General features: G+C 40.3%; 1 protein-coding gene across 1 annotated transcript; it reads right to left on the reverse strand.

The window, feature by feature from the left end:
- Window positions 1-322: 322 nt before the first annotated feature.
- Window positions 323-26,024, reverse strand: LOC117268424 (uncharacterized). The gene is made up of 78 exons (XM_033644867.2): window positions 25,966-26,024; window positions 25,585-25,822; window positions 25,166-25,309; window positions 24,868-25,024; window positions 24,703-24,730; window positions 24,423-24,534; window positions 24,233-24,325; window positions 24,084-24,147; window positions 23,828-23,926; window positions 23,636-23,739; window positions 23,414-23,552; window positions 23,202-23,320; window positions 22,946-23,095; window positions 22,693-22,863; window positions 22,288-22,594; window positions 21,758-21,831; window positions 21,582-21,669; window positions 21,376-21,493; window positions 21,138-21,261; window positions 20,913-21,049; window positions 20,540-20,795; window positions 20,141-20,383; window positions 19,856-20,032; window positions 19,589-19,734; window positions 19,393-19,483; window positions 18,910-19,299; window positions 18,667-18,793; window positions 18,462-18,580; window positions 18,078-18,274; window positions 17,805-17,988; window positions 17,549-17,714; window positions 17,333-17,457; window positions 16,678-16,986; window positions 16,391-16,594; window positions 16,170-16,295; window positions 15,896-16,066; window positions 15,677-15,781; window positions 15,498-15,593; window positions 15,264-15,395; window positions 15,029-15,042; window positions 10,841-11,051; window positions 10,457-10,600; window positions 10,201-10,357; window positions 10,054-10,081; window positions 9,672-9,966; window positions 9,525-9,588; window positions 9,303-9,401; window positions 9,094-9,197; window positions 8,871-9,009; window positions 8,659-8,777; window positions 8,427-8,576; window positions 8,174-8,344; window positions 7,766-8,072; window positions 7,242-7,315; window positions 7,066-7,153; window positions 6,860-6,977; window positions 6,622-6,745; window positions 6,397-6,533; window positions 6,006-6,261; window positions 5,556-5,798; window positions 5,290-5,466; window positions 5,058-5,203; window positions 4,863-4,953; window positions 4,384-4,773; window positions 4,150-4,281; window positions 3,950-4,063; window positions 3,435-3,631; window positions 3,162-3,345; window positions 2,906-3,071; window positions 2,483-2,607; window positions 2,044-2,352; window positions 1,757-1,960; window positions 1,541-1,666; window positions 1,256-1,426; window positions 1,030-1,134; window positions 842-937; window positions 597-728; window positions 323-433 (listed from the first exon to the last, which is right to left on the reverse strand). The coding sequence occupies exons 2-78, from the start codon at window positions 25,801-25,803 to the stop codon at window positions 416-418; spliced, it is 11,736 nt and encodes a 3,911-aa protein (XP_033500758.2). The 5' UTR covers window positions 25,804-25,822; window positions 25,966-26,024; the 3' UTR covers window positions 323-415.
- Between the last annotated feature and the right edge of the window lie 879 nt (window positions 26,025-26,903).

The raw sequence follows: 26,903 nt of genomic DNA on the forward strand, positions 1-26,903 counted from the left end.
TTTACTGTATACTGAAATTATGACTCTTCATTTCTACTCCGTAAAATGTGAAGGTGTCTTTTAAGGTTGAACCTGACACTGCTGTCACTCATATTAAAAGCAGCTATGGGGAACACCAAGCCAAGTGCTCTCCTTGCCCTGTGAGTATGAATCAGTATTATTAAGATGAAGGAAAATATTAATGTTGAACTGCAAGAGCTCTCCACCCAGCAAACCAGATAAGCAGTTAAAACAAGTCAACTGATGTAGCTTCACCTAACTGCTGTGTTGAATACTGTATGACTTGTATAAAAAAAACAGAGTAAGTAATACAGAGTCAATATTTTTATATACAGTTTATTGACATTGCAAGACAATTCAACAGCAAGTTCATATTTTATGAATACTGTCAAAAGTCTCCAGGTGATGTTTTTTCTTACTCGGCGCTGTCAGACTAGAAAAAAAAGGAAGAAAAAGAAAAATGACTCATCATAGGACATACTATATTATTAAAATCTCAACACAATCTATGCAAATGAATAAATAATGTTATAAAGAATACATATGAATTAACTTAAAAACCCATTAAACGTGAGTGCCCATTGATAAATGGTTACCTTTCCAGCATCACGGCTCTTGGCTCTCATCTTGTTGACCTGGGACTCAGCGATGTCAGCGCGCTCCTGAGCCTCCTCCAGCTCATGCTGAACCTTCCTCAGCTTGGACATGTGAGTGTTGGCCTGCTCCTCCTGTGAAGAAAGGTGAGTCACAGTATTTTGTATTTTTTAATATTCCATTGTATTATGGTTTCTTTGTGTTGTTATTAATTTGTGCTATGTAAATAATAAAACACTTCACTTACAGCCTCCTCAGACTGTCTCTTGTAAGACTTGACTTTGAGCTGCAGCTTGTCCACCAGGTCCTGAAGTCTGTTCACATTCTTCTTGTCCTCCTCAGTCTACACAGATAAAGGATTGTTACCAGTGAAGGATAGTGGCAGAATCAAACCATTAAGAACTCATTAAAGTTTTTAGTTGAATAATAAATTACCTGGTAGGTCAGCTCCTTCACTCTCCTCTCATATTTGCGGACTCCTTTTACAGCATCAGCTCCACGCCTCTGCTCAGCCTCAACTTCAGCTTCCAGCTCACGCACCTGAAATGTGATGATTCATCAAAAATAGTACTGAGAAGTTTTTTTCTTCTACACATTGAAAGTGCATTTTACATTCTAAACCTTGTGTATTTTGAGCATTTAAGGTACATGAAGTGCATACCCTGGACTCCAGTTTCTGGAGCTGCTTCTTCCCACCCTTCATGGCGAGGTTCTCAGCCTCATCCAGACGGTGCTGCAGGTCCTTAACTGTGACCTCCAGGTTCTTCTTCATCCTCTCCAGGTGAGCACTGGTGTCCTGCTCCTTCTTCAGCTCCTCCGCCATCATGGCAGCCTAAAATGATAAAATGTTCTCTAAATCATTTATAATCTATAATAAACTTAACATTAACAGTGCATGGAAGTAGACCAATAACATAACATAGGTGAGGTAGAGATGTAAACTCACATCAGTGATCGCCTTTTTGGCTTTCTCCTCAGCATTTCTGGCTTCCTGGACAGCATCATCTACTTCACCCTGAATCTGGACAAGGTCAGACTCCAGCTTCTTCTTGGTGTTCATAAGACTGGTGTTCTGCATGTTCAAGAAAAGCCGTGTTTAATAACATACTGTTATTATAATGTATTCAAAGTATTAGTTTCTTTTGAATTGATGACAGCAAACCTGAGAGTGAAGCAGTCCAACACGCTCACTGGCATCAACCAACTCCTGCTCAGCCACTTTGCGGCCTCTTTCTGTCTGCTCCAGAGCAACTCTCAGCTCCTCAATCTCAGCCAGCATCAGGCTGTTTCTGCGCTCCACCATGGAAACCTGCTCCTTCATGTCTTCCTGTCCTCTGAGAGCATCGTCAAGGTGCAGTTGGGCATCCTGACATTGAAAAGAAAAGAAAAAAGTTTACTTATTTGTCTTTTATTCTAAACTAATTAAATAAGTAATCAAACAAAACTCACCTTGAGCTGCCCCTGGACATTCCTCAGCTGTTTCTGGGCCTCAGCAGCCTGCCTGTTGGAATGGCTCAGCTGAATCTCCATCTCATTCAGGTCTCCCTCCATCTTCTTCTTGACTCTGAGGGCATCATTTCTGCTCCTGACCTCAGAATCCAGAGTGCTCTGCATGGAGTCAATCACCCTCTGGCTGTTCCTCTTGATCTGTTCCATCTCCTCATCCTTCTCTGCCAACTTCCTGTCAATCTCACCTTTGATCTGGTTGAGCTCAAGCTGAACGCGAAGAATTTTGGCCTCCTCGTGCTCCAGTGTGCCCTTAAAAAATCACAAACAAACCAAAACTTATCTTTTGCAGAAACTACCTCAAAACAATGGTTACATATATGCCCTCAGATAGATGCTCTTTTATCATGTGAGTGGTCTTATACTGTAATCAAGATTTTACCTCAGCTTCCTCCAGTGCTGTCTGAATTTCAGACTTCTCAGTCTCCACAGTCTTCTTGGCTTTCTCCAGCTCGTGGATGCTCTTTCCACTCTCACCAATCTGTTCAGTCAGATCTGAGATCTCCTCTGTGGAACAATTAAAACCAAAACACATATGACGTGATGTGATGTGATGTGATGTGACGTACAGAAGTGGTCTGTTCTGTAAGACAGAAGTCAAATGTCGAAGTGTAATTCTTAATTATCCTTCAAGTTCAGAGGAGGCAAACCATGGGTCAAATCACATTCTGAAGGTATGAGTGTCTCCTTGAATTACAATATTGGCACTAATACAGTTTTCATGTGTACAGGCCATACAGGTTCATAAACTAGGACTTGTAAGGGACAGAGAAGAAAACACACAAGTGTAGTAAAAATAACATACGCTGCAGGTTCTTGTTCTCTCTCTTCATGGTCTCCAGATGATCCAGAGCCTCCTCATAGGAGTTCTTCATCTTGAACATTTCTGTGCTGAGAGAGCGAGCCTCCTTCTGAGCTCCTTCCAGCTCTGCCTGGCTCTCCTCATACTTCTGCTTCCATTCTGCCAGGACCTAAAATTATATCGGACAATAAATAGTTAACTACATAGGTTTGTGTTTCTTGTGATAAAACTAGTTATAATTACCAGTTTAACCATTTACCTTATCAAAGTTCCTCTGCTTCTTGTCAAGGTTGGCAGCCAGAGCATTAGCTCTCTCCACATCAATCATGAGGTCCTCCACCTCACCCTGCAGCCTCTGCTTGGTCTTCTCCAGAGAGGCACACTTGGAGTTCACAGCCTCAATGGATTCCTCAGCATCCTGCAGGCGCTGGGCAAGCTTTTTCCTGTAGTGAAAAAGAATTTACTTGTGGCTAATTGGAAAAATAGAAAGCAAAATTTTACCTATTTAGGAAAAAAGAAAATATTTATGTACTTGGCCTCCTCCAGCTCCTCAGTGCGTTGGATAGCATCAGTCTCATATTTGCTTCTCCATTGAGCCACCTCGCTGTTGGCCTTGGACATTCCACGCTGCAGCTCAGCCTTGGCCTCCTGTTCCTCCTCATACTGCTCTCTGAGCAGATCACAGTCGTGACGGGCTGACTGAACAGCATGGGCCAGGGCGTTCTTTGCCTGTTGAACATGACAGAACATTTGTAATTTACTTATGAAGCATACAAAGAGCATCTAAATGGGTACTCAGCATTAAGTCATACTGATTTTTCTTTTCATTAACCACCAAAAATGTAATTCACAAAAAAGATTTCAGTTAGCAATTATAGCAATATGTCTGTATGGATGGTTTTGCTGTTGAATTTCGAATATGATTGAGCTTTAATTTTTTGAATTTTATTAGAATGTACTGTACATATTTTTTAATGACTGCAGTTGAAAAGAACTCAATTCATTACCTGTTAAAATGTAAAAACAGGACATGTAAACTTTTCATACCTTCACTTCCTCCTCAACATGCCTCTTCAGCTCCTCAATCTGCTGAGTGAAGGCCTGCTTTCCTCTGGTCAGCTGGGAAACAAGAGCTTCCTTCTCCTCAACCTGGCGGGCAAACTCACCTAAAGGATAATGTAAAAACTGCTCAGTTAAAATGATCGGCCTTCCCTGTAGAGTGCTTCTCATTACAGGTGCACAGGTACCTCACCATTCTCTGTCTGCAGTCTGGCCCTCTGTGTGTTGACATCATTCAGCTGGCGAACATTCTCATCATTTTTGGCTTTGAGCTCACTCAACTGGTCCTCAAGAGTCCTGCACATTTTCTCCAAGTTGCCCTATAAACAACAATATTTCTGTTGAGTATTTCTTTACATTTCAAGGTCCTGCCTTTTTTAATACTTATAGACCATATTTCTGAGCTAAATGAACCTTTGCACCTTTGCTTTAGCAACATTCTCCATGTTGCTGGAGAGGTCATCAATCTCCATCTTGTACTCGCTCTTTTCCTTCTCCAGCTTCTGCTTGACACGCTGGAGGTTGTCAATCTGCTCTCCCAGCTCTGCAACACTGTCAGCCTGCTTCTTGCGGAGAGCTGCTGCAGTGGCTTCATGCTGCAGGGTGGACTCTTCAAGATCACGACGCAGCTTCTGGAACTCAGCCTCACGCTTCTTGCTCATCTCAATCTGAGCGGCTGTTGCCCCACCAGCCTCCTCAAGCCTCTCGCTGATCTCTTCAAGCTCCCTGGAGAGGTCAGCCCTCTGCTTCTCCACCTTAGCACGAGCAGCCCTCTCAGCCTCAATCTCCTCCTCAAGTTCCTCAATGCGAGCCTAGATTTGATGATAATAATATCAAGGAAGCTTATTTGAGCATGTTGTTTTTGATAAACTCACTTTAATATTCATGTCAAATATGTTACCTGGAGTTCCTTGATCTTCTTCTGAAGCTGAGCACCAAGAGACTGTTCATCCTCAATTTTGCTGAGGAGTTGGCTGATCTCAAAGTCCTTCCTGGAAGAGGAAAAAAAAATTTTTACTGTCATAGCTGACTTTGGATCATTATGTTGCATTATGGTGATAGTAAAATCAAATATCAAAAATAACAAAACGCATACTTCTTGATTTTCTCATCAGATTGTTGCTTGTCATTTTCCAGATCCATTATGGATTCCTGGGCCAGTTTCAGATCTCCCTCAAGCTTTCTCTTGGCTCTTTCAAGGTCCATGCGGAGCTTCTTCTCTTGCTCCAAAGATCCCTCAAGCTTTTGAAATAAAAAATAGTCATCATCAGTATTAAGACCCAAACTGCTTTATACTTTAATAACTGTGAAAGCAATGGTTTTCTTACATCGTCCACTTGCTGTTCCAGCTTTGTCTTGGCCTTGGTCAGAGTGTTGACTTTGTCTTCCTCTGCCTGGAGATCATCAAGTGTTTGCTGGTGGGCCTCTTGGAGGGCTTTCTTCTCCTTGGTCAACTTGGCAATGGTTTCATCTTGAGATGCCATCTCCTCTGTCAGGTTTTTCACCTGAAATGATGTGGAAGGTCATTATTTCCCTTACTGTATAACCATATAATTTATATTTAAAAAGGAAATAGGTTTAATATGATTTCAACCTTGTTTTCTGTGGCATGTTTCTCCTTCTCCACTTTAGCCAAGGTGAGCTCCAAGTCATCAATGTCTTTCTTCAGTTCAGAGCATTCATCCTCCAGTTTCCTCTTCTTGGCAGTCAGCTCAGCATTCATTTCCTCTTCATCCTCCAGTCTCTCCCCTGTCTCTTTGAGTTTGGCCTCAAGCTGGATCTTGCTCTTAATGAGCCCCTCGCACCTTTCCTCAGCATCTGCTAGATTGTCAACTTCCTATAGTACATTTGGAACACACACATTGCATTTATTAATTATTGTCTTTGTTAAAGATTTTAATATTTATAAGGTTTTTGTTCATTTTTCATTGAGTCATCATCAACTTTGGCAAGGCAATCAGAGAACAAGATACGTATCTGGTCTCTTCTTATCTCACTGAGATATCTGAAAATAAGAGAACACAAGCTCTTTTTTCCTACTCACAGATGCCACTTGCAGTTGCAGGTCATTCTTTTCCTGCAGCAGGGAAACCATCTTCTCCTCCAGTTCCTTCTTCTTGGCCAGAGCAGCAGCCAGGTCTGTTTGCATTTTATCATAGTTCTCCTTCATCTGCTGCAGCTCCTTCTCAGTCTCAGCACTCTTCAGAAGAGGCTTGACCTTGAAGTACAGTTTCAGCCATGGCCAGTTCTTCACATTCATGAATGAACGAATATTGTACTGGATGGAGTAAATAGATTCTCTGGAAAATAAAAGTAGATAATGTGTCATTTCTACTGATATGCGACTTTGCTGAGGATAAAATTTTGACAAGAATATCTGTATTGTAGCGTTGTGATTGAATACTACAGTTCAGTGTACTGTATGAGGATCCCACCTCCTCTCCATCATCTTAACAAACTCCTTCCTCATGACATATCCTCTGCAGAGAGCCTGAGTCATGGTCACCAGCTCAGCTAGTTTCTCATCTCTCATCTCCTCCAGGGTACCCAGCAGACCAGCTTTGAAGAACACCTATGTTGTCAAATGTAGGAATTTAGACATCAGTAAACATGAATACACCAGATGGCAAAATCTGTTAATACTGACTATAAGAATTTACCTTTGTGTGTCCAAACTTGTACTGAGTGTGGTCCACATCAATAGAGCCCAGCAGCTTCTCTGAAGCTTTCTTGTTGTCAATGAACTGTCCCTCGGGGATGACACTAGCATTCAATACTTTGTATCTGCAAGAGAAAATAGTGTTGTTGTATTTACCTCCTATCTTTTCCCAGTGTTTTTCCACCACCATACCTATACTGAAATCAACTTGACTTGCTTATAATGAAAACTACAGTCACCTCTGCTTAAAGTCACCATAGAGGATTCTGCTGGGGAAGCCCTTTCTGCAGATTCTGATGCCCTCCAGCACACCGTTACACCTCAGCTGGTGGATGACCAAGAAGTTCTCCATAAGACCTGCATATTGCACATTTATTTTATTTAAACATTTATTTACGTTACCATCCTAGATGTAATGCTCAAAACTGGGATATGTGTTTTTTACCTGGGGTCTTTGTCTCATTAGGAATCAGGCAACGGACAAAATGGGGGTGAGTGCTCCTCAAGTTGGTCATCAGCTTGCCCAAGTTCTCCTGTGGGTCAGCATCATGAGATAATAGGTCATCAGTATTTTAACATGACGTCTTTAATCATTATTCAGAGATATGAAACCATACATACTCTGAAGAGAGCAGACACAGTCTGGAAGGAACCACCCTTCTTCTTACCACCCTTCTTGCCACCGGCAGCAGCCTCTGTTTTACAAAACATTGTATTTCATTAATGGCCTTGAATAAACAGCACTGCAGTAACTGCTGAAAGAAGTCTTTGTTGCGTAAAGGGTGAAGATTCTTAAATTAAGTCACATGAATAAATATATATTACTACACTGCAGGCGTCAACATAATATCAGTCCCAAACCAAATGTAATAGACACACACATTCTTACCAATCAATGCAAACTTAATGCATCTCATATAACATTTTAAACTGCACTCTCTGATGAACTGCTAATAGTTAATAAAGATACAGTAATTTCAACCATGTTGCGCACTTTCTTGTACCAATGATAGTCGAAAATAGTGGATTTTTTTTTTTCACAAAAAATGCACATAATGTTACTGAAACCATGTGTATGCTAGGGATCGTTTAATTATGTTGAAACACAGTATCTGTACTGCATATTCAGTGCTCTTCTTCCTCACCATCAGCTGCACCATGAGCTGCATACAGCATTGCCAGCAGTTTGTTTGAAGATTTCTGGTAGAGCTGAACAACTGAGTCATTCAGGGGGTCCTTGTTCTTGTCCAGCCAGCCATTGATATTGTAGTCCACTGTACCAGCATAGTGAACCAGGGAGAAGTGAGCTTCAGCCTTGCCCTTTCCAGGCTTTGGCTTCTCAAATGCCTTGGTCTTGCCAAGATGCTGATCATGCAGCTTGTTCTTGAAAGTTGTGTCAGAGGCCTTGGGGAACATGCACTCCTCTTCAAGGATGGAGAAGATGCCCATTGGCTGAGGAGAGTTTTTCATTCATTTCATGTTAAAAATTAAATTGGGGCAGTAAACATATGCACATGATTTAAGAAATCGGGTTTACCTGAGTGGCTGCTTACCTTCTCAATAAGCTCAATGCAGGCAGCCAAGTCCATACCGAAGTCAATGAACTCCCACTCAATGCCTTCCTTCTTGTACTCCTCTTGCTCCAGGACAAACATGTGATGGTTGAAGAACTGTTGCAGTTTCTCATTGGTGAAGTTGATGCAGAGTTGCTCCAAGCTGTTGAACTATAGTATACAGGTGGATACTCAGTCATTTGGGCATGTTGTGTTTATATATCATCAATACTGATATGTTTTTATTACTTACATCAAAGATCTCAAATCCAGCGATATCCAACACTCCAATGAAGAACTGTCTTGGCTGCTTTGTGTCCAGCATCTCATTGATACGGATGACCATCCACAAGAACATTTTCTCATAGATGGACTTACAAAGAGCCATGACAGCATTGTTGACCTACAAACAAAAAAAGATTTAATTCTCAGAATATTATTTTCACACCAAAATGCAAGTATTTTCAAAGATTCTTTTTTCTTACCTGTGGCACGGTCTGACCTTTGGTCACCATCTCGTTTCCGACCTTGACTCTTGGGTAGCACAGAGCTTTCAGCATATCGGCTGAGTTCAGGCCCAGAAGGTAGGCAATTTTGTCGGCCACTGATAGAAAGAAACATGGTAAGTGCTAACTATGCTTTAACTTGTGTAGTGTTTAAAACTTGCATGATGAGAATACATAATTTAAGCAGTTACCCTCAGTGCCATCAGGTTCAGCCTGCTCCTCACGCTGCTTCTGCTTGAATTTCATGTTGCCATGATGCATCACAGCTCCAGTCAGCTTGTAAATGCCATTCTTCTCCTCAGGGGTGAAGCCCAAAATGTCAATAGCCATCTGCAATGTCAACAAAGCAAAGTTATTGGTACAGGGAACCATTTTACCTGGTATGCTATCTCTTAAACTAAATTGTTGTCTTACATCAGTAGCATCGTACTCCTCCACATCATTGATGCTTTTGACAGTGATTTCACCCTGACTGATCATTGGATAATCATAGGGGTTGGTGGTGATCAGAAGAGCCTCTAAAGACGAAGCGTAGAAATACATAAACATACATTTTTTATTTTAAATTTCTATTTTTACAAATTATTAATTATTATTAATTACAAATTTGTGTTATAACATACCCAGAACATCAGCCCTGTGGCCTGTCATCAGCTGATAGAAGATATGGTAGCTCCTCTCAGCAGACAGCTGGAAGGTGACACGGGACTTCTCCAGCAGATCTGAAAATAAAGAAAATTAACCAAAAACTTTGAGTTCACAGCATTATATTATAATGTATTACTCTATCAGAGACCACATTTCTCTCCAGATGAATCTTAACTCTCCCCATGGTTAAGACTTACAAGTTTCAATATCAGCTGAAGCCAGCTTGCCAGTAGTGCCAAAGTGGATCCTAATGAATTTACCCTAGACAGCCAGATCATTAATAACATTATTTTTTGTAACTTTGCAACAAAAAAACATCTCAAGATATTTCCACCGGTACTTACAAAACGAGAGGAGTTGTCATTCCTCACAGTCTTGGCATTACCATAGGCCTCCAGCAGAGGGTTGGCAGCAACGATCTGGTCCTCAAGGGAGCCCTGCAAGAGGAGATATGAGGTACATGAGCTAAAGAAATTAAAATGAACCTTCCTCTGAGAAACAGTATTTAAAAAAACAAAACAATTAACCTGCATTTTTCCGGGTGTTGGCTCAGTCTTCTTAGCTCCAAGAGCCGCAATTGTTGCAAAGTACTGGATGACACGTTTGGTATTGACAGTCTTTCCTGCACCAGATTCTCCACTGGGTATAAGAAACACATTATCAAGATTCTGCTTAAGTATCATAAAGTTTATAAAGATTTAGAATGACAGATGGTTCTATACTCACGTAATCAGGACAGACTGGTTTTCACGATCTGAAATACAAACATATATGCTTCACGAGTTCCATTTTTATTGTTCCTTCAATAAGTTTTTGCTAAAGGTAAATTTTACCTCTTTATTTATATTTTAACACTGGTCTGTTTGATCTTACCTGTGAGCATGAACTGATAGGCATTGTCAGAGATGGAGAAGATGTGGGGTGGAGCCTCAACCCTCTTCTTGCCTCTGTATGCTGCCACAACTTCAGGATCATACACAGGAAGCCACTTGTAGGGATTCACGACAACACAGAACAACCCAGAGTAGGTCTGTAATAGTTGAGAGCATAAACCTAGAGTTAACATTTGAATTCACACATATTTATTTGTACATACACATTAAATTGGCATTGTGTAATGGAAACTCACGTAGATCATCCAGGATGCATAACGCTCTTTGAGGTTATACAACACACAGGGCTCGTTGAGGTGGGTCATCATGGCCATGTCCTCAATTTTATCATACTTTGGGGGGTTCCTTGGATGGATGTCATCCTCTTTTACAGTGACAGTCTGAATGGGAAGAAAGCATTTTAAGAGAGCATCTTAAATGAATAAAGTTCATTGGATGGATGTCATTGTTGTTAACAGTGTCAGTGCAAATCTGAAATACAATGATAATTTACTAGTTCACTAAATGTTCCACAAACATATTGCTTGGAAAAAAAGAATATCCTCCTACTGTACAGAAATAGTCTTAGAGGAAATCAATTTGGAAGTTTTGCTTAAAAAGTTTAAAAATGAATGGCCTACCTTTCCACCGTCAGTTTCACATGTGGCTTTGCCACCCTCCTTCTTTGTAAGTTTACACTTGACGTACATCTCAGCCTCATCTACACAGAAATAGGCTGTTTTGGCATCAAATGGAGCAGTCTGTGCCTCAATCCTCTCCTTCTCTGACTTCCTGAGGTAGAGAGCGGCCTTGCCATAGGCCGCCATCTCTGCGTCTGTGCTCATGATGGCACTTTAGTGGACACTGAAAAGATAAAGAGTACACTGTACTGTAAAGATATTAGCTTGGTACAGCATGGTCTACTATCAAGCTGATGGTGAATATCTTTTACCTCACCAAGCTCCAAAGAAGAATGAATGGCACAGTCTCTGGTGGAGTTGCAAGATGCTATAAAAAGATGATCAAACATGAGAAGTGTTTCAGTTTGTAATTTCAAATTTTAGTTATGGAAATTCAGTGAATTTGAGACCAGTAAAGGGTAAAGGCGGCAAAACATCTTTCGATTTAAATAATATATTTGAACTCAACTGCCCTTCACAACCAGAGAATTAGTATGGTCTTACTGATAATATTGTACATATGTGATGAGACAGTGTGTGTGTTAGATGACATTACAAACTAAGCCATTGTTTTTTTAAAACTTTTCAAATGTGTTAAAAAATTGTTTTGGAAAGATGCTGTCCACTCAAGAATACCACCACGATAACTCTGCCAAAGACTTGTGGACAGAGTGCATAAGCAATCAAGTACATCAACTTTACAGACTTATCAATAAGAGTACAAACAGACGTCTCAGTGCATACACTCACCTGTGATGGGAGCCTATCACCTTATGCACAAGTCCAGAGCTGCCTCTTTTATAGTGGGTAGGGGTGCCTAGTCAGCAGTAGGCTCTCACTGAGTTTGGTCATAACCTCTGCACCCTGTTGCTTATTTTGTGGCAGTGGTTTTTAAGGAAATGGCATGCATAATTCTTTGCAAGTACATTTTAAAAATACAGGACACATTTTGATGATGTACTAATTGATTTCATGATGTGAGCAACACAATGTGGGTGTTTAAATTCAAAATATGAATTAAAGCTTTCACCTGGCATGTTATATATGAACAAAGCTCCACTGTAACAAAAGAGGAGTTGCAGTTGCAGGGCAAAGAGTTGCTAGAATGCACTTACACACAAAATTTGCTATTAACAAACAAAAAATATTCTAGTAAACCCAAGAAGGGTAAGGAAAGCTTAGAGGTTCATTTTTAGGGAGAGGGAAGGAGGTACTTGTGCATTTCTGCCCTAAATTATCTTAGTGAGTTACAAGCTCACTGCTCTAAATGTTGGTCCACTACTGCCTCCAAGTGCAGGCACAGATGTGATGGAATTGTGTCATTCATTTAATAGTGCAGAATACGGTCTGTGTAGGATTCCTATCATTGTAGTTTTTAATCTGATGGTCATTAAAGTTGAAATGTGTTTTTAGCATTAACATTTTTATTTATTTTTTAATTCATGGGCAGCTTTGGGGGTTGGTTTTGGAGTGTCTTCCAGATTCCACTGGTATTCAGTTGCAGGACATTTGAGATCACTGAAATGAAAGAACGTTTACCCCTAAATGATACTAATATAAGACAGTGGTCAACAACAAAATAATATGTCAATACAATATAATATGTCATTGTGCTCATAAAAACCTTATGAAAAACGCATGTCAGTGACACTTAAAGAATATCTATACAGTGAAGTGTAAAGATACATTTGTGTGCAATTTGATCTTATAAATTCAAAATAAATCAAATTAAATTATTAAAAGAGTTTATATCCCTTTTGTGATTTTGTGCCATCTCAGATGCATGTAGAGTGTAGTTTTGGACATGCCCCCAAGTTTTTGTGGTCTACAGTATCAGGAGGGGGCTCATCTCATATTTCTGTAATAAAATTAAAGGTGAAGTAATATCCATATAAATTTAATCGGCTGTTATAGACCTCCATTAATGGGCATGAGGAGATTTGGCAGTTCATTTGAGAACAGGCCCAAAAATAAAATGCTCACAAGGCAAAATGAACTGCATCCAACCTCCACATTTGATACTAAAGAGATGACATCTGTTAAAGAAACATGACATGGGTTTCCTAGCAAATCTTGAGGGCTTATGGTTTATTATGGCATTTTTGTGTCCACTTGGCAGAAAACACCCATTTTAGGAAGTGGGTGAGCAGTCTGTACTGACTTTTGAGTTTGCTTGGAGCACACATGGATTTGAGTAGATTATGTGATGTCTTGTAGGGTCCAAGTAACTAACACACAAGTATTTTATATTGTTCTTTATCACTTCTTTGCTTCAGAGACTGATAACATTAAGCCATTGCTTCAGAATAGATGTTTGTATAAGCATGGATGTATATATGTATAGGAAGACTGTCACATGTCATGTCAGATGTGAAAGAGTGGCGAGATTATACCCACAGCCTTTGTCTCTTGTTTGTAATTACCCTGTGTTGCCAGCTATAAAGAGTGAATTGTGAATCCATCCAGGGAGTTTGTTATATTTTTATTATGATTCCTCATTGCATCCAACCTGGATACTCATCATATCTAAATGTCATTTAATTAAAACGTAAATCATCACTTGGACCCGTGAGTTATATACAGAATGCTGATCCTATTTACTTTTTGGGCTTCTACCATAGAAGGAAATCCACTTTGGTGGTGTTGATTTCTTTTTGCTGGACAAGTTTACCCTGTCATCATATATTCCTTTTGGGATGATACAGAAGTTATGTGAAATCCAAGTACCCTACGCTGAAAAGCCCAAAGGGCTAGCAGATGAAGGGGCATCAAAAGCTTTAGTGGAGACTTCATTCTGCTCCAAGATTCCAAGTCAAAGGTTAGTTTCCTCCAAGACTCCAAAGACTTGCATGACTTGGCAACCTACATCTATTTGTCGCCTGTGACATCTCAAATAGAGCATTACAAGGATGCTGGGCAGGCCTTAGCCTTTTTGGAGTCCTAAGCAGAATTTGATCCGCTAATTGTATTTTATTATGGAAGCCTTGAGAGGCAAGGGATTTGTTTGGGGTTTTTGCTGGCAGTGTTTATTCATCTGGGAAAAAATAAACAGTTTTTCTTTTTTGTTCATTGTTTTTCAAACTAGAAAATATTTGTTCTCATAATTCTTTATCGTTGATTTAATAAATCTAAATTTGAGGGTTAGGGAGGCATTAATGTTAGTGTGTCTACAACTCAGAATATGTGAATAATGTAGCCTAACAGCTGCTCACATTATAATGGAGGGCAAATGTAACATACAATCATAACATAATTATCTGCCCAACAATTTGGGAAAAGTGTTGACAGTATAATCTCTGTATGGGTTTCTGAACTCAACCAATCTGCCTGCAGATATTTCCATGTCATTTCTGCCTGTCTTGAGTGATAAACAGGCCCAGGAGAACGTTTATTTCAGCTGTTGTCTGGGCATTTATTTGTTAACTGTGTCACAAATTTGTGTGGACTAATTTACCAGTGGAAATCAAATGCACAATTTGGCCAAACATATGTATTTAAAATGTATACAAAAGTGTGTTTGTCATAGTAAACAGAATGAAACTGATTGATAGTTTAATTAAACCCAAGATGTCTTCTCATGGAGCTTAATGGCCTATAGTCTTAACAGTATATTCGAGGAGTGCAGCAGAACAACCATCTGCTTTGCCCTTCTATCTGTATTTTTTACTTCTACTAGCTAACCTTACCTCACCATGTTGTTTTGTGACACTATCACAAACTGTGCCAACAACCAAGCTTTCAAAAGCAGAAATTTAACAAAAGCTAACAATTTTTTTAAAAGAAAGAACTCCCAGTGTATTATTATTGCACCTTATTGCAAATCTCAGGTTACCACTTGCTCAATACATCCCAAATACATGTATTTCTATTTTGTTTAGCTTTATACTTTAAACCCACAACATTTCAGACGGACACATTGCCCTTACACGCACGCTGCTGACAAGAAGATATTACAGCATGGCTAATTGCTCTACTTAGTTTTGGACTATATGTTTTTATGATCAACCATGTTGTCAGAAAGGAAATGACAGGATTTTAGATTGTGATGACAATTATTATCTTTATTGAAATGTTTAAGAGCCCCCCACCCACTGGTTCATATTTTATGAACTCTGTTGAAAAAGGCTCCAGCTGGATGACGACTCTTACTCAGCAGAATCAGACTGAAGAAAAAAAGGGGAAAATCAGTGAGTATAGTGAGAGTTCAAATTAAGGAATCAAGTTACTGCATAAGTTATTCTCTCTTTGCATGTGAAAATCAATTGATTGAATAAGCTGTAATGCTGATTTACACTGTCCACACAAAGTGAACAGCATCGACTCATTTTACTGACTTCTGATGTCAACACAATTGAGTCTGAGATCATGCAAACAACAAAGATACCTTTCCCATGTCACGGCTCTTGGCTCTGAGCTTGTTGACCTGTGACTCAGCGATGTCAGCGCGCTCCTGAGCCTCCTCCAGCTCATGCTGAGCCTTCCTGTGTCTGGCCAGGTGAGTGTTGGACTGCTCCTCCTGTGAAGGGAGTTGAGTTGTATTGACATAGTGTCAAGGCAGTTAAGGGCAATGTTATTATTAAATCAACTGTAAATGTGTCACATTGTGTATTTGACTTACAGCCTCCTCAGCCTGTCTCTTGTAAGACTTGACTTTGAGCTGCAGCTTGTCCACCAGGTCCTGAAGTCTGTTCACATTCTTCTTGTCCTCCTCAGTCTATACAAATAAAGGATTATAGGGTAAGTGTTGAAGAATAGAGAATAAAAGAGAAGTTAAGGTAGTTGTTTTATAGGAATTACCTGGTAGGTCAGCTCCTTTACTCTCCTCTCATATTTGCGGACTCCTTTTACAGCATCAGCTCCACGTCTTTGCTCAGCCTCAACTTCAGCTTCCAGCTCACGCACCTGTAACATGATGATAAATTTTAGTACAAACATTTAGTACAAAGCAATGAAAGTGTAATTTATTCCACACTGGCCCAAAAATGTTTTACTTTATTTTTCATGTATAGTGCATACCCTGGCCTCCAGTTTCTGGAGCTGCTTCTTGCCACCCTTCATGGCGAGGTTCTCAGCCTCATCCAGACGGTGCTGCAGGTCCTTAACTGTGACCTCCAGGTTCTTCTTCATCCTCTCCAGGTGAGCACTGGTGTCCTGCTCCTTCTTCAGCTCCTCCGCCATCATGGCAGCCTAAAATGATACAATGTACTCTAATCCCAGTTTATGCTGAAAAAATCTTAACACTCCCCACTGAACACACACAAGAAGCAGTTCCTTAGGTGTATAAACTCACATCAGTGATCGCCTTTTTGGCTTTCTCCTCAGCATTTCTGGCTTCCTGGACAGCATCATCCACTTCACCCTGTACCTGGACAAGGTCAGCCTCCAGCTTCTTCTTGGTGTTAATAAGACTGGTGTTCTGAAAAAGCGTATTTTAAAAAATTATTTTTAATTTAACATTTTTATGTATTTTATTAAGCAAATGTATTCTCTTGTATATAACAGGCAACCAACCTGAGAGTGAAGCAGTCCGACGCGCTCACTGGCATCAACCAACTCCTGCTCAGCCACTTTGCGGCCTCTCTCTGTCTGCTCCAGAGCAACTCTCAGCTCCTCAATCTCAGCCAGCATCAGGCCATTTCTGCGCTCCACCATGGCAACCTGCTCCTTCATGTCTTCCTGTCCTCTGAGAGCATCGTCAAGGTGCAGTTGGGCATCCTGACATTGAAAAGAAAAGAAAAAAGTTCACTTATTTGTCTTTTATTCTAAACTAATTAAATACGTAATCAAACAAAACTCACCTTGAGCTGTCCCTGGACATTCCTCAGCTGTTTCTGGGCCTCAGCGGCCTGCCTGTTGGAATGGCTCAGCTGAATCTCCATCTCATTCAGGTCTCCCTCCATCTTCTTCTTGACTCTGAGGGCATCATTTCTGCTCCTGACCTCAGCATCCAGAGTGCTCTGCATGGAGTCAATCACCCTCTGGCTGTTCCTCTTGATCTGCTCCATCTCCTCGTCCTTTTCTGCCAACTTCCTGTCAATCTCACCTTTGACCTGGTTGAGCTCAAGTTGAATACGGAGGATCTTGGCCTCCTCGTGCTCCAGTGTACCCTGTGTATAATTTAAGCAATTAAATTATAAAAGTAAATTACTCATACAAGATTTCCTCTAAACTGATAGAATGTGATAGAAGTGAAAAATACTAAAAGCCCCTGTTTTCATCAGCGTATTTCATGAAACCATATCACCATTACAAGAGGTCACCCAGACGTTAAGAAATTATTGACTATTTTCAGTAAGAGCAAGCATGTTGTTTTTAGTTTCATATTAATGTGCCAAACCAAACAAAGTTTGAAGATCCAGTGCCGTTCATGACTGTCATGATACAAGTCCATTTAGCCCAACTCAAGAACTGGCTGACTGCTGGATGGCTTTTCAAATCCTGATGTTGTTTTACCTCAGCCTCTTCCAGCGCTGTCTGAATTTCGGACTTCTCAGTCTCCACAGTCTTCTTGGCTTTCTCCAGCTCGTGGATGCTCTTTCCAGTCTCACCAAGTTGTTCAGTCAGGTCTGAGATCTCCTCTACAGGAAAAACAATACAAAATGAAACAGATTAGACATGTAGGAGCTTTCATACAATAAACATTACACTCAAGTATAAAAGTTCACATACGCTGCAGGTTTTTGTTCTCTCTCTTCAAGGTCTCCAGCTGATCCAGAGCCTCCTCATAGGAGTTCTTCATCTTGAACATTTCTGTGCTGAGAGAGCGAGCCTCCTTCTGAGCTCCTTCCAGCTCTGCCTGGCTCTCCTCATACTTCTGCTTCCATTCTGCCAGGACCTAAAATTATATCGGACAATAAATAGTTAACTACATAGGTTTGTGTTTCTTGTGATAAAACTAGTTATAATTACAAGTTTAACCATTTACCTTATCAAAGTTCCTCTGCTTCTTGTCAAGGTTGGCAGCCAGAGCATTAGCTCTCTCCACATCAATCATGAGGTCCTCCACCTCACCCTGCAGCCTCTGCTTGGTCTTCTCCAGAGAGGCACACTTGGAGTTCACAGCCTCAATGGATTCCTCAGCATCCTGCAGGCGCTGGGCAAGCTTTTTCCTGTAGTGAAAAAGAATTTACTTGTGGCTAATTGGAAAAATAGAAAGCAAAATTTTACCTATTTAGGAAAAAAGAAAATATTTATGTACTTGGCCTCCTCCAGCTCCTCAGTGCGCTGGATAGCATCAGTCTCATATTTGCTTCTCCACTGAGCCACCTCGCTGTTGGCCTTGGACATTCCACGCTGCAGCTCAGCCTTGGCCTCCTGTTCCTCCTCATACTGCTCTCTGAGCAGATCACAGTCGTGACGGGCTGACTGAACAGCATGGGCCAGGGCGTTCTTTGCCTGTTGAACACACAGCCCATGTCCAAATCAGATCTAAAGCATTTTTTCTCACTTCCGTTTTATGACAGCTCTCAGTTTATCCATTTATACTGAGTAATTTGTCTTTTTGTAAGTTATAGGATATATTTTGAAACAGATAAGCTGATTTATACCATTTAAGAATCTGAGAGATATTAACTTTTCATACCTTCACTTCCTCCTCAACATGCCTCTTCAGCTCCTCAATCTGCTGAGTGAAGGCCTGCTTGCCTCTGGTCAGCTGGGAAACAAGAGCTTCCTTCTCCTCAACCTGGCGGGCAAACTCACCTAAAGGACAATGTAAAAACTAGTCAGTTAAAATGATCGGCCCTCCTGAAAGAGTGCTTCTCATTACAGGTGCACATGTGCCTCACCATTCTCTGTATGCAGTCTGGCCCTCTGTGCGTTGACATCATTCAGCTGACGAACATTCTCATCATTTTTGGATTTGAGCTCACTCAACTGGTCCTCAAGAGTCCTGCACATTTTCTCCAAGTTGCCCTATAAACAACAATATTTCTGTTGAGTATTTCTTTACGTTTCAAGGTCCTGCCTTTTTTAATACTTATAGACCATATTTCTGAGCTAAATGAAAAGCAAATCCTTCATTTGCTCACCTTTGCTTTAGCAACATTCTCCATGTTGCTGGAGAGGTCATCAATCTCCATCTTGTACTCGCTCTTTTCCTTCTCCAGCTTCTGCTTGACACGCTGGAGGTTGTCAATCTGCTCTCCCAGCTCTGCAACACTGTCAGCCTGCTTCTTGCGGAGAGCTGCTGCAGTGGCTTCATGCTGCAGGGTGGACTCTTCAAGATCACGACGCAGCTTCTGGAACTCAGCCTCACGTTTCTTGTTCATCTCAATCTGAGTGGCTGTTGCTCCACCAGCCTCCTCAAGCCTCTCGCTGATCTCTTCAAGCTCCCTGGAGAGGTCAGCCCTCTGCTTCTCCACCTTAGCACGAGCAGCCCTCTCAGCCTCAATCTCCTCCTCAAGTTCCTCAATGCGAGCCTAGATTTGGTTATAGTTATATCAAGGGATCTTATTAGCTTGAGCATGTTGTTTTTGATAAACTCACTTTACTATTCATATCAAATATGTTACCTGGAGTTCCTTGATTTTCTTCTGAAGCTGAGCACCAAGAGACTGTTCATCCTCAATCCTACTGAGGAGCTGGCTGATCTCGAAGTCCTTCCTGGAAGAGGAGGACATTTTTTTTTTACTGTCATAGCTGACTTTGGATCATTATGTTGCATTATGATTATAGTAAATCAAATATCAAAAATAACAAAACGCATACTTCTTGATTTTCTCATCAGATTGTTGCTTGTCATTTTCCAGATCCATTATGGATTCCTGGGCCAGTTTCAGATCTCCCTCAAGCTTTCTCTTGGCTCTCTCAAGGTCCATGCGGAGCTTCTTCTCTTGCTCCAAAGATCCCTCGAGCTGTCAAATGACAGTTAATGACAGTTCATTAGAGGCATTTAAAAGACAGATCATCAGTGCCAAGAATACCAAGTCATTACAGAGAAAAGGTCAAAAGGAAATCATGACATTGTTTTCTTACATCGTCCACTTGCTGTTCCAGCTTTGTCTTGGCCTTGGTCAGCGTGTTGACTTTGTCTTCCTCTGCCTGGAGATCATCAAGTGTTTGCTGGTGGGCCTCTTGGAGGGCTTTCTTCTCCTTGGTCAACTTGACAATGGTTTCATCTTGAGATGCCATCTCCTCTGTCAGGTTTTTCACCTAACAGTTGTATAAAAGGAACATTAAACATCACTTTATTATATATCTAAAAAAGAATGGACATATTTAACTTTTGTTTGTTTTAGGTCAGACTTAAATTAACTGAACCTTGTTTTCTGTGGCATGTTTCTCCTTCTCCACTTTAGCCAAGGTGAGCTCCAAGTCATCAATGTCTTTCTTTAGCTCAGAGCATTCATCCTCCAATTTCCTCTTCTTGGCAGTCAGCTCAGCATTCATTTCCTCTTCATCCTCCAGTCTCTCCCCTGTCTCTTTGAGTTTGGCCTCGAGCTGGATCTTGCTCTTAATGAGCCCCTCGCACCTTTCCTCAGCATCTGAGAGGTTCTCTGTTTCCTATTTTTTTAACACAGATGTGGTTGCTGATGTATCGCATTTTAAATCTACCATGAAAATATGAATATTTTACTATTTATTTAATGTATTATGGGAATTCTTTATATGGTAGACTGAGGACTACAGGCTAGATCTTATTCATTATATTTCACTCACAGCTGCCACTTGCAGTTGCAGGTCATTCTTTTCCTGCAGCAGGGAAACCATCTTCTCCTCCAGTTCCTTCTTCTTGGCCAGAGCAGTAGCCAGGTCTGCTTGCATCTTGTCATAGTTTTCCTTCATCTGCTGCAGCTCCTTCTCAGTTTCAGCACTCTTCAGAAGAGGCTTGACCTTGAAGTACAGTTTCAGCCATGGCCAGTTCTTCACATTCATGAATGAACGAATATTGTACTGGATTGAAAAGATAGATTCTCTGAAAAATAAATAGAGACACAAATTTTTATTGTATTTGGCTTCAGTAGAGATGGGGTGTATAACAGTCACTATTCAATCAGACAGAGTAGTTAAGTATAGTGCATGACAATCCTACCTCCTCTCCATCATCTTAACAAACTCCTTCCTCATGACATATCCTCTGCAGAGAGCCTGAGTCATGGTCACTAGCTCAGCTAGTTTGTCATCTCTCATCTCCTCCAGGGTACCCAGCAGACCAGCTTTGAAGAACACCTGTGTTGTCAAATGTAGGAATTTAGACATCAGTAAACATGAATACACCAGATGGCAAAATCTGTTAATACTGACTATAAGAATTTACCTTTGTGTGTCCAAACTTGTACTGAGTGTGGTCCACATCAATAGAGCTCAGCAGCTTCTCTGAAGCTTTCTTGTTGTCAATGAACTGTCCCTCGGGGATGACACTAGCATTCAGCACTCTGTATCTGCAAGAGAAAATAGTGTTGTTGTATTTACCTCCTATCTTTTCCCAGTGTTTTTCCACCACCATACCTATACTGAAGTCAACTTGACTTGCTTATAATGAAAACTACAGTCACCTCTGCTTAAAGTCACCGTAGAGGATTCTGCTGGGGAAGCCCTTTCTGCAGATTCTGATGCCCTCCAGCACACCGTTACACCTCAGTTGGTGGATGACCAAGTGGTTCTCCATAAGACCTGCATGTTGCACATTTATTTTATTTAAACATTTATTTGCGTTAAAATCCTAGACGTAATGCTCAAAACTGGGATATGTGTTTTTTACCTGGGGTCTTTGTCTCATTAGGAATCAGGCAACGGACAAAATGGGGGTGAGTGCTCCTCAAGTTGGTCATCAGCTTGCCCAAGTTCTCCTGTGGGTCAGCATCATGAGATAATAGGTCATCAGTATTTTAACATGACGTCTTTAATTATTATTCAGAGATATGAAACAGTACATACTCTGAAGAGAGCAGACACAGTCTGGAAGGAACCACCCTTCTTCTTACCACCCTTCTTGCCACTGGCAGCAGCCTCTGTTTCACAAATCATTGTATTTCATTAATGGCCTTGAATAAACAGCACTGCAGTAACTGCTGAAAGAAGTCTTTGTTGCGTAAAGGGTGAAGATTCTTAAATTAAGTCACATGAATAAATATATTACTACACTGCAGTCATCAACATAATATCAGTCCCAAACCAAATGTAATAGACACACACATTCTTACCAATCAATGCAAACTTAATGCATCTCATATAACATTTTAAACTGCACTCTCTGATGAACTGCTAATAGTTAATAAAGATACAGTAATTTCAACCATGTTGCACACTTTCTTGTACCAATAATAGTAGAAAGTAGTGGATTTTAAAAAAATATTTTTTCACGAAAAATGCACATAATGTTACTGAAACCATGTGTCTGTTAGGGATACTTTTGTTATGTTGAAATACTGTATCTGTACTGCATATTCAGTGCTCTTCTTTCTTACCATCAGCTGCACCATGAGCTGCATACAGCATTGCCAGCAGTTTGTTTGAAGATTTCTGGTAGAGCTGAACAGCTGAGTCATTCAGGGGGTCCTTGTTCTTGTCCAGCCAGCCATTGATATTGTAGTCCACTGTACCAGCATAGTGAACCAGGGAGAAGTGAGCTTCAGCCTTGCCCTTTCCAGGCTTTGGCTTCTCAAAGCCCTTGGTCTTTCCAAGATGCTGATCATGCAGCTTGTTCTTGAAAGTTGTGTCAGAGGCCTTGGGGAACATGCACTCCTCTTCGAGGATGGAGAAGATGCCCATTGGCTGAAGGGACAATATGTCATAGACAGTACGTAAGAATCAATAATTTAGCAGGTAGTCAGAAAACAGGATTTAAGTTCTACCTGACAGAGTTGTTTTACCTTCTCAATAAGTTCAATGCAGGCAGCCAAGTCCATACCGAAGTCAATGAACTCCCACTCAATGCCTTCCTTCTTGTACTCCTCTTGCTCCAGGACAAACATGTGGTGGTTGAAGAACTGTTGCAGTTTCTCATTGGTGAAGTTGATGCAGAGTTGCTCCAAGCTGTTGAACTATAGTATACAGGTGGATACTCAGTCGATTGGTCTTGTTGTGTTTATATATTATCAATACTGATGTCTTTTTATTACTTACATCAAAGATCTCAAATCCAGCAATATCCAACACTCCAATGAAGAACTGTCTTGGCTGCTTTGTGTCCAGCATCTCATTGATACGGATGACCATCCACAAGAACATTTTCTCATAGATGGACTTAGAAAGAGCCATGACAGCATTGTTGACCTACAAAAAACAATTTTAGTGTGGAAAATTATCAGGATAATATTTTCATATCAAAATGCAAACCATCCCTTAACTTTTCCAGACATCGCATTTTCTTTTTTCTTACCTGTGGCACGGTCTGACCTTTGGTCACCATCTCGTTTCCGACCTTGACTCTTGGGTAGCACAGAGCTTTCAGCATATCGGCTGAGTTCAGGCCCAGAAGGTAGGCAATTTTGTCGGCCACTGATAGAAAGAAACATGATAAGTGCTAACTATGCTTTACCTTGTGTAGTGTTTAAAACTTGCATGATGAGAATACATAATTTAAGCAGTTACCCTCAGTGCCATCAGGTTCAGCCTGCTCCTCACGCTGCTTCTGCTTGAATTTCATGTTGCCATGATGCATCACAGCTCCAGTCAGCTTGTAAATGCCATTCTTCTCCTCAGCAGTGAAGCCCAAGATGTCAATAGCAGTCTGCAATATCAATAAAGCAAAGTTATTGGTATGTATAACATATTCCCCAGTATACTATCTAATTAACTAAATTGCTGTCTTACATCTGTTGCAATGAACTCCTCCACATCATTGATGCTTTTGACTGTGATTTCACCCTGACTGATCATTGGATAGTCATAAGGGTTGGTGGTGATAAGGAGAGCCTCTGGAAGAAATTAGAGGACATGCATAAATGCGCACATACCTTACTACTACTTTTTTTCTTGTCTTTTGTTTATTGTGTTGTAACATACCCAGGAGCTCAGGCTTGTGGCCAGTCATTAGCTGATAGAAGATATGGTAGCTCCTCTCAGCAGACAACTGGAAGGTGACACGGGACTTCTCCAGCAGATCTAAGAATAACAAATCAAGGTCACAATACACTATGTATATATAATGACTTGCAGTGGCAACAGATGTCTCTTTAGCATTTTTTTTTTCAAAACTAGCATCATACTCACGTGTAAAGTCAAACAAAGGTGACTGAGCAAAATATTGAAAATTACTTACATGTTTCAATATCAGCTGACGCCAGTTTGCCAGTAGTTCCAAAGTGGATCCTGATGAATTTACCCTGAACATATCAAACTTGAGTCAGCGGGATTATTGATATGCAGCTCAAAAAGGTTGTTTTTATTTTTCCCCTTTTTAACACTTACAAAACGAGAGGAGTTGTCATTCCTCACAGTCTTGGCATTACCATAGGCCTCCAGCAGAGGGTTGGCTGCAATGATTTGATCTTCCAGCGAACCCTACAAAATTATATTACAATATATGTTGGAGATTGTTAAGAATCCATAAACAGACAATTCTGTGACCATTTTTAAAAAATTAACAGGCCATCTTTACCTGTATTTTGCCAGCTTGTGGCTCAGCCTTCTTAGCTCCAGCCACTGCAATTGTTGCAAAGTACTGGATGACACGCTTGGTGTTGACAGTCTTTCCTGCACCGGATTCTCCACTGGGGGGAAGAGTGAGATATCTTGAGTCATATATATTTCTCATATATTCATACACTCTATATATGTGTGTGTGTGTGTGTATATATATATATATATATATATATATATATATGCATATATATATATATGCTATATAACTATGATTCAGTTATTTGTACATTACTCACGTGATAAGGATAGACTGGTTCTCACGATCTGAAATTAAGAAATATTTCAGTGTTTCATAAAATATCATATGTTCGAAATACAAACACATTTGAGGTCATATCAGCAGTGTCTTGTTTGTGTGCCAGGTAAAGATAGTCATTTGTGTTTTTCTCAAAATATCTTACCAGTGAGCATGAACTGATAGGCATTGTCAGAGATGGAGAAGATGTGGGGTGGAGCCTCAACCCTCTTCTTGCCTCTGTATGCTACCACAACCTGAGCATCGTACACAGGAAGCCACTTGTAGGGGTTCACAACGACACAGAACAGGCCAGAGTAGGTCTGTAAAGACAAGGTTGTTCATTCCAAACGTCATTGCATTTACCTTTGACATATAAACTGTTAAAGTCCAATCTGAACATTTAGAGTAGAGACTTTACAAAAAAGAAATGTGCTTCTCTAAGTGCAAACTTAAACACCCACGTAGATCATCCATGATGCAAAACGCTCTTTGAGGTTATACAGCACACAAGGCTCGTTGAGGTGGGTCATCATGGCCATGTCCTCAATCTTGTCAAACTTTGGAGGATTCATGGGATGGATGTCATCCTCCTTCACTGTTACAGTCTGAACAGAAAATGCAGTGAAAAATTGTTCAGTATCACTCGGACAGTATTTCAAATAATCTGTTATAGGATGGATTTCATCCTATTTGAACTGTCGACAAGAATTTCAGTTACAGCATTTATTCAGCTACCTATGAGAAGAAAAAAATACTAAGATGGTCATTTAGTCTTTAAGAGTCTGTGACATAAAAAAGACAATATCATCCCAATGTTTTCGAAAACAACCATCAGTTATCTGTCTTTGTGTGGTCATTTGATTTTCACGATTACACTTACCTTTGACGGCTTTCCGTCATATGGCAGTGTCTCAACTGTGGCTTTGCCACCCTCCTTTTTGGTGAGTTTACCCTTTAGGTACATTTCATCAGGATCTACCACAAAAAAGGCCGTTTTGGCATCAAATGGAATAGTCTGAGCCTCAATCCTCTCCCTCTCAGGCTTGCGCAGATAAATGGCCGCAGGGCCATACTGCGCCATCTCCGTGTCTGTGCTCATGATGGCAGTTTAGTGAGGACTGAAAAGATAAGAGGTGTTAGAATTAGAGTTTGAATTGATTTGAATATATTTCATTGTGGTGTAGTTAAGGTAGTGATTTTGGTAGTGTTTGTATCTGACTAATTGTGCTGTGGTGTTACTGGATTGCAGATAATGTTTTACCTCACTTTATCCCAACTGAGTGACACAGATCTGATGGTGTCTTAGGAAGCTATTAAAAAAAGATTGAGATGATCATTAAAAGGGGACACATAATTAAGATATGCTTCCATTGTCTAGTGTTTGCAGTAAACAGCAGTCAAATTACATGAGTTTTTACCTATTGTAGCTAATTTTCACGGCTCCTAAGCGTTTATGACTACACTGTGTCTGTTATTTATATTTAATTTTAGGTGTTTGTTTTTTTTATTTAATTTTATCTAATTTGTAAAATCTATTTTTGGTCTATCCATATTGATTTTTTTTTTTTAGTTTTATTGCTTATTGTTTTATTACTTCTTGTCAGTCTAATGCCTTTCTTTGCCTTTGAAAACCACTTTGGATGTGCTACATGAACGAAGCTGCTTTGCCATGCCTTTAATTTAAAAAGTATACCTACACCACTGTGAAGACCATTTTCATTGCCTCTCCAGTGATTCCAAATCATTCAAAGAATATCCATTGACTGAGTCACTGTAACACTTTTCAAAATTTACTTTTAAGAGTAAACTTGCTGCACAAGAGAGGTAACATAATTCTGTCAAGATTACTTGACATGAAAAACATGATGACAAATAGTCATATCTCATTGATGCAGTTTTAATTAAAAGCAAATTAGGCAAGCATAAAACACACACAAAGCACTCACCTGTGATGCCTGTCAGTTGTCAGAGGAGTCTGAAGCTGCTGCTGCTTTTATAGAGGCGGGAACAGCCCAGTCAGCAGCAGTCCGCCACTCGATTTGGTCAAGCATCCCTGTCATTGTGAGAACTATCTTAGTAAGCCTTTTTCATGTTTGAAATATAACTTTGCACAGCTCTTAAAATAGCAAGAAAACCTGAGAACTGTAAATGTTAAATTAATTCAGCAAGCCAGGATCAGAATTTTAGTACATTTTTAGT

This window comes from Epinephelus lanceolatus, chromosome 18 (assembly GCF_041903045.1).
Source record: "Epinephelus lanceolatus isolate andai-2023 chromosome 18, ASM4190304v1, whole genome shotgun sequence".
NCBI lineage: Eukaryota > Metazoa > Chordata > Actinopteri > Perciformes > Serranidae > Epinephelus > Epinephelus lanceolatus.